Source organism: Marmota monax, unplaced genomic scaffold, assembly GCF_021218885.2.
Source record: "Marmota monax isolate L192 unplaced genomic scaffold, Marmota_monax_Labrador192_F-V1.1 WCK01_AAM20220418_F8-fsc00482, whole genome shotgun sequence".
NCBI lineage: Eukaryota > Metazoa > Chordata > Mammalia > Rodentia > Sciuridae > Marmota > Marmota monax.
Genome location: NW_026694066.1, coordinates 9,105 through 21,238, shown reverse-complemented (window position 1 = coordinate 21,238; position 12,134 = coordinate 9,105). Strand labels below are relative to the sequence as shown.

The window sequence follows — 12,134 nt, the reverse complement described above, 5'->3', positions numbered from 1 at the left end:
TTTCCAGCAATTGACATAGTTTTATTCTTCTTTATGGCTGAATATAACTCCATTGTGTATATATACCAGTATTTCATTATCCATTCATCTGTTGATGGATACCTATGGTAGTCCCATAATTTTACTATTATTGATTATGCTGTAATAAACATGAGTATCCTTGGGTAAGTATCAAGGAGTGGTATTGCATGTAATAGAGCAGTTCTGTTTTCAGGAGTTTTGAGGAATCTCCATACTGTACGAATTTCCATTTCTGCTAACAATGTATAAGCCTTCCTTTCCCTCACATCCTCACCAGCATTCATTGTTTATTTTATACTTTGTGATTGTCATTCTTTTTAGAGTGAGAGAGACTTTCAGTGTAGTTTTGATTTTCATTTCCCTGATGGCTAAATACATGGAACACTTTTTCGAGTAATTGTACACCAAGTGTACTTTTCCTTTTGAAAAGGGTCTGTTTAGTTCATTGGCCCATTTGTTAATGGGTTACTTGGTCTTTAGGGCTGAGGTTTTTTTTAAATATGTATTCTGAACATTAAATCTCTGTTGGAAGAGTAGCTGGCAAAGATTTTCTCCCACTTTGTAAGCTGCCTCTTCACACTGTTAATTGTTTTCTTTGCTGTGCCAAAGTTTTTAAAATCCATGTTATCCAATTTACTAATTCTTGCTATTGTTTCCTAAGCTATAGGAACCCTATTCAGGACGTCATTGCCTGTGGCTATAAACTGAAGTGTTTCCCTTGTTTTTTTCTTGTATTAATTGCAAAACTTTCTGGTGTTATACCTAGATATTTGCTCCATTTTGAGTTAACTTTTGAGCAGGTAAGAGATAGACATCTAATTTCATTCTTCAATATATGGATATCCAGTTTTTCCAAAACCATTTAGTAAAGAGACTGTGCTTTCCCCCAACATATCATGTTGGCACCTTTATCAAGCATCAGATTACTGTAATTATGTGGTTTTCTGTGTCTTTTATTTCATGGTCCACATGTCTGTTTTTATGTCAGTATGAAGTGGTCAAATTTATGTTATGAGTCTTTTACCACAATTTAAGACAATTTTTTAAAATTGTAAAAGATACTTCCTTTTAAGATTTCTTCCCATACCTCTGCTTTCCAAATGCAAATATGAGAGTAAATTACAAGGCAAGTTCACTTATTGACTAATGACTACCATCTAATTTTACATCATGAGAAAATGGGGTTATAGGTAGAAGGAGGAAATCAGAGAGAATGAAGATTTGGGATTATGGAACATCGACTGAGCACAGCAGGACTGGAGGAGTGCAAAATGTTCCACATGATGGACTAAATGTTTTTGGAGATGAAGGGGAGGACAAGAGCAGAGAAAAGAGAGAACTCATTCTCTTGTCCCTTCACACTGTCTCTCCAAGAGTTAGCAATGACGGACTATTTTATGGGTAAGATTGATACGAGATTGCTGCAGGTCAGGTTTACCAGTAGTATAGAAGTTAAGCTTTTTCATCTCAGATGTGGTAACAAGGCCATAGATGGAGTAAGTGCTCCAATTGAATCACACAGTAGGTACTCACTAGTCATTATTTTGAATAAATTAATACATAAGTAAATATCTTGTATAAAAATCAAGCTTCACTATTCTGTTATTCTTACTTATAATTTCTTAACTTAAAAATTTGTGTCTATATTCAAGAGTGAATGTTTTTATTGTTCTCTATAATATGTTGGATTAAGGTTAGGCTAGACCCATAAAATAAAATTTATATGTCTAGGTAGTATAAACACACTGCAACTTTTTTAAGAGAGAGAGAGAGACAGAGAGAGAAAATATTTTTAATATTTATTTTTTAGTTTTCAGCAGACACAACATCTTTGTTTGTATGTGGTGCTTAGGATTGAACCTGGGCTGCACGCATGCCAGGCGAGCGCACTAGCGCTTGAGCCACATCCCCAGCCCTACACTGCAACTTTTAAAGGCAAAAATTCTTAGCTATATAACCAATGTAATTTTTAGATAGCATTTCTTTATGTTTGGAATACCAACAAAAATGAATACGTAAAATAAAATTCAATTGAAAAAGTGTACACATGGAGAAGAATATGTAGGAATACATTTAAATAAATCTAATTTAAGATAACCTTCAAATACAATTGAGTAACACAAAATGTCCCTTATGAATTGAGAAAATACCTTTATTCAAATTAAGAAATAATAAGTCAATATTTCCCATGACATATTCTATTAATGTAATTCCAACTTTCTGGTTTTATTTTTTCCCTTTGTTTTAAAGGAGTTTGTTGAACTTGTGAAAAATAGAGCACAACTTTTAACATTTGTGTTAAAAAATAATTGTGCAAGTTCTAAGAGGAAAATTCATTGCATGGAGTTCATTCCTTAAAAAAAGAAAAAACCAACAAATAAATGATCTCATACTTCATCTCAAAATCCTAGAAAAAGAAGAGCAAAACAACAGCAAAAGAAGTAGAAGGCAATAAATAATTAAAATCAGAGCTGAAATTAATGAAATCGAAACAAAAGAAACAATTAAAAAAATTGACAAAACTAAAAGTTGGTTCTTTGAAAAAATAAACAAAATCCACAGACCCTTAGCCATGCTAGCAAAGAGAAGAAGAGAGAGAACTCAAATTACTAGTATACGGGATGAAAAAGGCAATATCACAACAGACACTTCATAAATACAGAAGATAATCAAAAATTATTTTGAATCCTTATACTCCAATAAATTAGAAGATAGTGAAGGCATAGATAAATTTCTTAAGTCATATGATCTGTCCAGATTGAGTCAGGAAGATATAGACAACCTAAACAGACCAATATCAATTGAGGAAATAGAAGAAACCATCAAAAGACTACCAACTAAGAAAAGCCCAGGACCGGATGGGTATACAGCATAGTTTTACAAAACCTTTAAAGAGGAACTAATACCAATACTTTTCAAGCTACTTCAGGAAATAGAAAAAGAGGGAGAACTTCCAAATTCATTCTACGAGGCCAACATCACCCTGATACCTAAACCAGACAAAGACACTTCAAAGAAAGAAAACTACAGACCAATATCTCTAATGAACCTAGATGCAAAAATCCTCAATAAAATTCTGGCGAATCAGATACAAAAACATATCAAAAAAATTGTGCACCATGATCAAGTAGGATTCATCCCTGGGATGCAAGGCTGGTTCAATATACGGAAATCAATAAATGTTATTCACCACATCAATAGACTTAAAAATAAGAACCATATGATCATCTCGATAGATGCGGAAAAAGCATTCGACAAAGTACAGCATCCCTTTATGTTCAAAACTCTAGAAAAACTAGGGATAACAGGAACATACCTCAATATTGTAAAAGCAATCTATGCTAAGCCTCATGCTAGCATCATTCTGAATGGAGAAAAATTGAAGGCATTCCCTCTAAAATCTGGAACAAGACAGGGATGCCCTCTCTCACCACTTCTGTTCAACATAGTTCTTGAAACACTGGCCAGAGCAATTAGACAGATGAAAGAAATTAAAGGCATAAAAATAGGAAAAGAAGAACTTAAATTATCACTATTTGCAGTTGACATGATTCTATACCTAGCAGACCCAAAAGGGTCTACAAAGAAACTATTAGAGCTAATAAATGAATTCAGCAAAGTGGCAGGATATAAAATCAACACGCATAAATCAAAGGCATTCCTGTATATCAGTGACAAATCCTCTGAAATGGAAATGAGGACAACCACTCCATTCACAATATCCTCAAAAAAAATAAAATACTTGGGAATCAACCTAACAAAAGAGGTGAAAGACTTATACAATGAAAACTACAGAACCCTAAAGAGAGAAATAGAAGAAGATCTTAGAAGATGGAAAAATATACCCTGTTCATGGATAGGCAGAACTAACATCATCAAAATGGCGATATTACCAAAAGTTCTCTATAGGTTTAATGCAAAGCCAATCAAAATCCCAACGGCATTTCTTGTAGAAATAGAGAAAGCAATTATGAAATTCATATAGAAAAATAAAAGACCCAGAATAGCAAAAACAAGGAAGTGTGAATCAGGCGGTATAGCGATACCAGACCTCAAACTATACTACAGAGCAATAGTAACAAAAACAGCATGGTACTGGTACCAAAACAGGTGGGTGGACCAATGGTACAGAATAGAGGACACAGAAATCAATCCACAAAACTACAAATATCTTATATTTGATAAAGGGGCTAAAAGCATGCAATGGAGGAAGGATAGCATCTTCAACAAATGGTGCTGGGAAAACTGGAAATCCATATGCAACAAAATGAAACTGAATCCCTTTCTCTCGCCATGCACAAAAGTTAATTCAAAATGGATCAAGGAGCTTGATATCAAACCAGAGACACGGCGTCTGATAGAAGAAAAAGTTGGCTACGATCTACATACTGTGGGGTCGGGCTCCAAATTCCTCAATAGGACACCCATAGCACAAAAGTTAATAACTAGAATCAACAAATGGGACTTACTCAAACTAAAAAGTTTTTCTCAGCAAAAGAAACAATAAGAGAGGTAAATAGGGAGCCTACATCCTGGGAACAAATCTTTACTCCTCACACTTCAGATAGAGCCCTAATATCCAGAGTATACAAAGAACTCAAAAAATTAGACAATAAGAGAACAAACAACCCAATCAACAAATGGGCCAAGGACCTGAACAGACACTTCTCAGAGGAGGACATACAATCAATCACCAAGTACATGAAAAAATGCTCACCATCTCTAGCAGTCAGAGAAATGCAAATCAAAACCACCCTAAGATACCATCTCACTCCAGTAAGATTGGCAGCCATTAGGAAGTCAAACAACAACAAGTGCTGGCAAGGATGTGGGGAAAAGGGTACACTTGTACATTCTTGGTGGGACTGCAAATTGGTGCAGCCAATTTGGAAAGCAGTATGGAGATTTCTTGGAAAGCTGGGAATGGAGCCACCATTTGACCCAGCTATTCCCCTTCTCGGTCTATTCCCTAAAGACCTAAAAAGAGCATGCTACAGGGACACTGCTACATCGATGTTCATAGCAGCACAATTCACAATAGCAAGACTGTGGAACCAACCTAGATGCCCTTCAATAGACGAATGGATAAAAAAAAAATGTGGCATTTATACACAATGGAGTATTACTCTGCATTAAAAAATGACAAAATCATAGAATTTACAGGGAAATGGATGGCATTAGAGCAGATTATGCTAAGTGAAGCTAGCCAATCCCTAGAAAACAAATGCCAAATGTCTTCTTTGATATAAGCAGAGTAACTAAGAACAGAGTAGGGATGAAGAGCAGGAGAAGATGATTAACATTAAACAGGGATGAGAGGTGGGAGGGAAAGGGAGAGAGAAGGGGAAATTGCATGGAAATGGAAGCAGACCCTCAGGGTTATACAAAAGTACATACAAGAGGAAGTGAGGGGAAAGGGAAAAATAATACAAGGGGGAGAAATGAATGACAGTAGAGGGGGTAGAGAGAGAAGAGGGGAGGGGAGGGGAGGGGAGGGGGGATAGTAGAGGATAGGAAAGGCAGCAGAACACAACAGACACTAGTATGGCAATATGTAAATCAATGGATGTGTAACTGATGTGATTCTGCAATCCGTATATGGGGTAAAAATGGGAATTCATAACCCACTTGAATCAAAGTGTGAAATATGATATATCAAGAACTATGTAATGTTTTGAACAACCAACAATAAAAAATTAAAAAAAATAATAATTGTGCAAGAATTATCAAAATCTCCATGAAAAGGTACTGTTGAGGAAAGATTTATTCTAACAGGTAACACAATTTACTATGAAACTGATTCCTGAGATTACCACAGAATGAAAAAAAACAGATAGCAAGAACTAAATGAGTAATGTGGAAACATTATAGAGAAAGAGATAATATATTCAAAAGATTTTGATTAGGAAAAATGGTACCTATTTATGTACAAACAAATAAGCCTGAATCTCTGTGGATGAGATCCTCCACATTTCCTCACAAAAGCCAATAACTTTTAGTCATCTATGGATTTGACAGTGGAGGGTCAGGGAAACTTTCAGAATAGAAATTGAGCTCTTGAAGTTAGAGGTGTTTAGACAGAACAAACTCTGAGAACTAAGTATGTTGCATAGTAGCAACTTCTAGAAAGTAAATATGAGGGGCTGGGGTTGGGGCTCAGTGATAAAGCCCTTGTCTCACATGTGTGAGGCCCTGGGACCCATTCCCAGCACCACGAAAAAAAAAGAAAGAAAGAAAAAGAAATTAAATAAATGTGAGTATCATTTACTCTCAACAAATAAACTTAAACCAAACTAATACTTTAAATAGTAGTTTAAAAGCATATACTTTCCAAAAGGAAATGTACAGAGACATTCCATGGACATTTTTTATTTAAAAAAGGAAGGTAATATTTGTTCAATAAATATGTATTGGACAAATTGATCTGAATATGTAACAATTCATACAGATCTTTGTTGATATTTTTCAGCCACATGATTGGGAACTTCCTTAGCCAATTCTTCAACCAACATTTTTTGTTGTAGCTGCTCTCTCTTTTCAATCTTCTGTCAAAAATTATGTGTCTGCCTTCAATTCAAAGATTCAGGAATATGGCTGGTTTGATTAGTGAGAACTCTTATGTGGTCTATGAACCTAGGGAGGGGTTCCTCAGAGTGAGTGTTTTCCCTCCAACCCCAGACATGAGATGCCACAGCCCTGCCACTTCCTGTCTGGGGTGGCATTCCCTGCCTTGGTCCCGCCAACAGGTGGCTGTCTCAGGCAGACCCTGGGTTTTTGTGCACCTCCCCCCACAGTCCTCCCACTGTGCCCTCTCTCAGTGCACAGAAATACACCGCTGAGTCCCCCAGCTGTGAGGCTGAGATGACAAGCTGGATGGATTTGCTTGCCTTCTGCAAATTCACTGAGTAGTGGCCTTCTGTGGCATTTTCCCGACCATAAGAGTTCTGACGGATGAGGAAGACCATCTCCCCACTGCTGGGCTGCTTGTACCAGAGGAGACTATAACGTGCATCACTGGTGTCATAGGAGCAGAGCAGGCTCACATCCTCCTTCTCCTGCACCCACATGGCTGGCTGGGCCTGAGTCACCTTCTGGGCAAAACTGGATCCTGAAGGGAAAAGGACAGAATCAGAAAGTTGAGGGACAAGTGGTGGGGAACAAAAAAAGAAAAGGTGCATTTTTAGACAGTGCTAACCATCCCTTCCAAAGTCTCTGTAAGGCTACCCTGTCCCCCAGTCCCTTAGTCACAGAGGAGGCCTATTCCCATCGGCATCATCCTTACCCAGCCACATTGATGCCATGAGCAGCTTCAGCAGCCTGGGCAGCACCATGTTTGCCTTTTTCCTTCAGAAGAAATTCTTCTTTGACTTCAGGGCTCTGCCCTGGGAGGGGAGCCTGACAGGGTGAAGGAGGAACCACTGGGCTCCAAACTGCTGCTGCCCCTGAACAGGAAACAGAGGCTTCCTGGTGCAGTGAGTTGATGTGTGTAACCTCAAACTTCTCTGTGTCCTGGCTGATGATCTCACCCACCCAGATTCCCTTCTTAATTTAACTCTTAATTTAACGACCATTGAACCTGAAAGCAAACATGGGCATACAGGAAGGAAAATAACCCCACCAACTGCTGAGCTCAGTCATCGCACCTGTGATGGCACTGGGAGGTGGCACTTGCTTAAAGCACTATGTGTGATGGATTATGGAGACAGGTGAGAGGCCATAGTCATGGATACTCTCACCTGTGTGTGGTGCCTTTTATTCTAGGGTAAAAATCAATCATTTTATCAACAGAAGTCTCATCTGTGTTTACTAATCACTGCAGCTCTCTTCACCTGCTTACTGGTATAATAATATTCCCCATTAGTTCTAGTGTATGTCTAGTTACCTATCTTGGACCAAGCAGCAGAAAATGATCATCATCATCATCATCATCATCATCATCATCATCATCATCATCTCTCTTTGCTAAAATGTTTAGAAGGAAGCCCTCAGACAGTGAATCCTGTCATAAAGGTCCTCTTCTTTTCTCAATTTAGTTTTCCCTGCCCAGCTCTGTTCATGAAGGCCAGATTAGGTACCAGAGTTGGGTCAGCAGATTATCCAACCTCTGAATTCTTATTTTTCCTTTTGCCTCAACTGGGGCCTTGATGAAACACAGCAAGTTCCCATATTCTGTATACCGAAATCTGCATGAAACCTATACTGAGTTACCTCAGACACCTCCCTAGGACAGATGACCATAGCATGAGAAATTGTGAAAACCCTTCTTTTTAATGTGCACATTAAAGATAAGGACATGTCCTAGAAACATTACTGACCAATGTGATAAGCAACAAAGACGCATTGCTGGCCATCCCCTGTATCTTAATACAATGGTCAAGATTATCCTCCTTCTCTCAAAATAATTTTATTTTTGTCTGGGTTGATGGAAGCATCTTCAGATATTGCACTGAAATCCCGATTAAATATGATGACACCACATCTATTGCAACTGCTCTGCTTTCTAAAAACACCCAACATTTTTTTTTAACCAGGAGGTTAACTAATTTATGAGATTATGAAGTTCTTCTCATAAATCCATTGCAGTTTTCATTCAAGGGAATCACATAATTGTACTTCTATTATTCAAAAATCATCCATATCCAAAAAAGATATTGACACTCCATGCCAATTTTGTTAATTAATTGAATCTTATCTTAAAAACTGAAAAAAGAATAATACCAGGCATATATTATATATTGGAAATTTACATCAAATACTTGAAATATTTGATGTCTTTATACTAATGAAAGAAATTTTGTCCTGAAGACAAAGTCCCACACCATGAGAGGCACCATAGAACCTGGAGGGTGGTGATGCTTGAGCAGATGATCATGATGAATTAAACATGGCTTTCTGACTAAAGTCCTTATGCAAGGGTATAGCTCAGTGGTGGAGCACCTGCATGGCATATGTGAAGCTCTGAGTTCCACTCCCAGTACCACAAAGAAAAAACAAAACTCAGGTGAAATTAATTACTGTATCAAACATGCTTGAGCCCCCACAGCCTGTAAAGCATTGTTCACCTAAGCTCTCGTGGCCCTGCTTCCCCCCAGCCACCCCACACAAAATTGTATGTTTTCTGGATGTGAAATGGTCACCTGTAGGCAGATGTAGCTCCCAAACCCTACATATTTCATTGTTTTACAAATTAAACCAGATAAATAAACTCAGCATAGTCCATTGTTTCATCACCATGCCAGCAGGCTGCTTTCCTAGCATTTCGTTTAATCAGCCTGTATGTCATTTGAACCCAATGACAGAGGATAGGAAAATAATGCAGAGAAAGATGCCTCTGAACCTGTGGAACTGTCCTCATTAAGTGCAATTTACTACCAGTTGAGCAAATAAAGTACAAGGAATTAATCCTTAGTTGCATTTAACAACTAGTATGACTCATTCTTAAATGACAAGAATTAAAAAGTAACTCACATTAAAAATCTTAACTAAGATTCTGTGGACAATGTCCTTACGCAGATAGTCCTCAGAAGATGAGTGCTGACCCAGGATCCTTGAAACACATGGGCCCTGGTCCCACCTGTACAGTGCCTCTGAGACTGTCAGAACAGAATTCTCTAGCTGATTGGAACCACTTGGTGTGCTATCTCCTGTGCAATCCTTATTTTTTTATACTTTAAATAGTATTTTCTAATCTTAATGGTAGAATGTAATGTATTTCTTATTGATCTTACTTTGTTCTAATTGCTAATAAAATAACTTGATTAGGTAATGCTTTATTTGAAGCAATAGACACACTAGTGTAATAATTCCACTCTCCAAGCCATTAGTAGTAAATATATAAATATATATTAAGTATATAAATATGTATTAAATATATAAAATAAATATTTTATAAATAAATAAATTATTTCACCAGAAATAATGATAAGGGAGAAATGAAAATTAAATGTGAAAGAATAAATTTAGCTTTCATTATAAATTGGAACTTTATCAAGAAAGAAAGGCATATATAAATAAAAATAAATACATTTATTTAAAGTAAATTTTGGACACAAAAATTGAATTTACAACAAAATGTCATAGAATGCATGTAGATAGTTAAATGGTTATATAGAGAACCAAATTGCATATTTTTCTTTTGTGTTTTTTTGTATGTTTGAAAAGAATGACAAAAACTATTCATTTGACACAAATATATACTATAAGATGAGTAATTAGAATTATTATATTGTATATTAGATATGTGGACTTGTGTATTTTTCATATAGACTTCTTCATATACTTTGACAAAATGTTAGAAACAAATTGTCTAGATACATAATTATCAATTTCACATTTTTTGTTATTTTACATATTTTATATTTGGCATCTAAAGTTTTATAATCAGAAAAATAAATAATGTGATAACTAAAGAGTCTAAAACCCACCAACAATAAGTATTATGTTGATCACAAGGGGTTATTTATGCGAGAGGAGTCTGAACTCATCTTCAAAGTCTGAATTTCAAGGTAAAATCCATTCTAATTCCCTTTAAGAATCCATTAATTGCAATTTTAGGATTACCTATAACATGCAAATATCTGGAGTTGGAAGCTCCTTCCTCCATGCTTTCCATATGCATCTCTTTAATCATCTGCCAAATTTCACTATGTGTATGATAATCAAAACACCATATTTTATACCTTAAATGTACCACAAATGCAAATTTAAAATAATTACTAAGAATAATCAACCAACAAAACATTCTAACTCTTTCTAGATCATCATGGACCTAACTTTTTTATTACATGCTTTTAATAACTATATGACAGTTACTGCTTTCCAAAACAAATATAGCAAACAGTATACTGGGAAGTCTATGGAGAGGAAGCAGCTCAGCTCAGTGGCAGGTTTGAGTACAGGCTGCAGGTGTCTGGGAAGCATCGTGCATCAGCTGCACAGAAGTAGACAGCTGAGTCGCCAGGTTGGGTGGCTGTAATGTTCAGGGAGAAGTGTTTGGCTTTCTTATCCAACACAACAATGAATCTTTGGATTTGATTTATCTCCTTATTTGAACGTATGTCTATAATCATCCGGAAACCTTTTCCAGCCTCTTGCTTATACCAAGGAAAGTAGTTCAAACCACTATCTGAATAAGTACAGTTGATAACAGCACTGTCTCCCTCCTGGACACTCAGGGTAGAAGGCCGCTGCTCCACCTTCTCTCCTTGGCTCACCCCTATGCAGAAAGTAAAAGAAAAAAAGATGATGTTGGCATGTGGTTACTCTTCAGAATTTTTGTTTTCTTCAGTGACTATGGAAAACCTGCATAAAGCCAGTCTTCCCAGATATCTAAAGAACATCTGCTAATATAGTCTTCTTCCCCCAAATCCTCAACTCACAGTCCAGATGCAGCCACACAAACATGAATAAAGCAAAGGGAGATGTCTTCATTGTTCTTCCCAATTGAGATCGATCTAGACTTGCAATCTACCCAGGAGCTACTTCTATTATCAGGTTTCTCCTTTTGTCTCTAACAATTCTAGTGGCTTCTCTTATTGTCAACCCAACCAATAAGAAAAAGGTCCTGTTTCTCCACCAAGTTTATTATTCAGAAGCCACTGCAATGAACCTCCACCTACTCTGCACCAGCTGGGGTAGACTGCCACCGTGTGGTCACATTTCTAACTACTGAAAAAGACAAATCCAGCCTGACAGATGCATAAAATCCCACACAGAGAAGAAATACATAAAACTAAGGAACACAATGCCTTCTAAAGTTCATAATTCACCAACAACTTACCCCAGAGATAATGAAGTGGATGAAATACCAGATAAATAATTGCAAACAATCATTATACAAATGATCAATGAATTCCAAAAGAACACAGAAAAACAACTGAATTAATTAAGGAAGTTAGTACAGGATAAGAATGAGAAATTCAATAAGGATATATAAATATTGAAAAAGAACAAGATAGAAATCTTGCAAATGAAAGTCACACTGAATCAAATAAAGTGTTTAGTTGAACATCTGTAATCCAGTGGACCATGCTGAAGACAGAATCTCAGAGTTGGAAGATAAAAGAGTTGGCCTTGAACATGAAAAAGTATTAAAGAAAATAAAATACATAATC

General features: G+C 36.6%; 2 gene segments (V, D, J or C); both read right to left on the bottom strand.

Annotated features, from left to right (window-relative positions):
- Window positions 1-6,761: 6,761 nt before the first annotated feature.
- Window positions 6,762-7,561, bottom strand: LOC124106616 (T cell receptor alpha variable 14/delta variable 4-like). The segment is given in 2 exon segments: window positions 6,762-7,129; window positions 7,304-7,561. Coding segments are annotated over 2 exon segments (402 nt in total).
- A 2,593-nt stretch (window positions 7,562-10,154) lies between these two features.
- On the bottom strand, window positions 10,155-11,519 carry LOC124106613 (T cell receptor alpha variable 13-1-like). The segment is given in 2 exon segments: window positions 10,155-11,236; window positions 11,400-11,519. Coding segments are annotated over 2 exon segments (396 nt in total).
- Window positions 11,520-12,134: the final 615 nt, after the last annotated feature.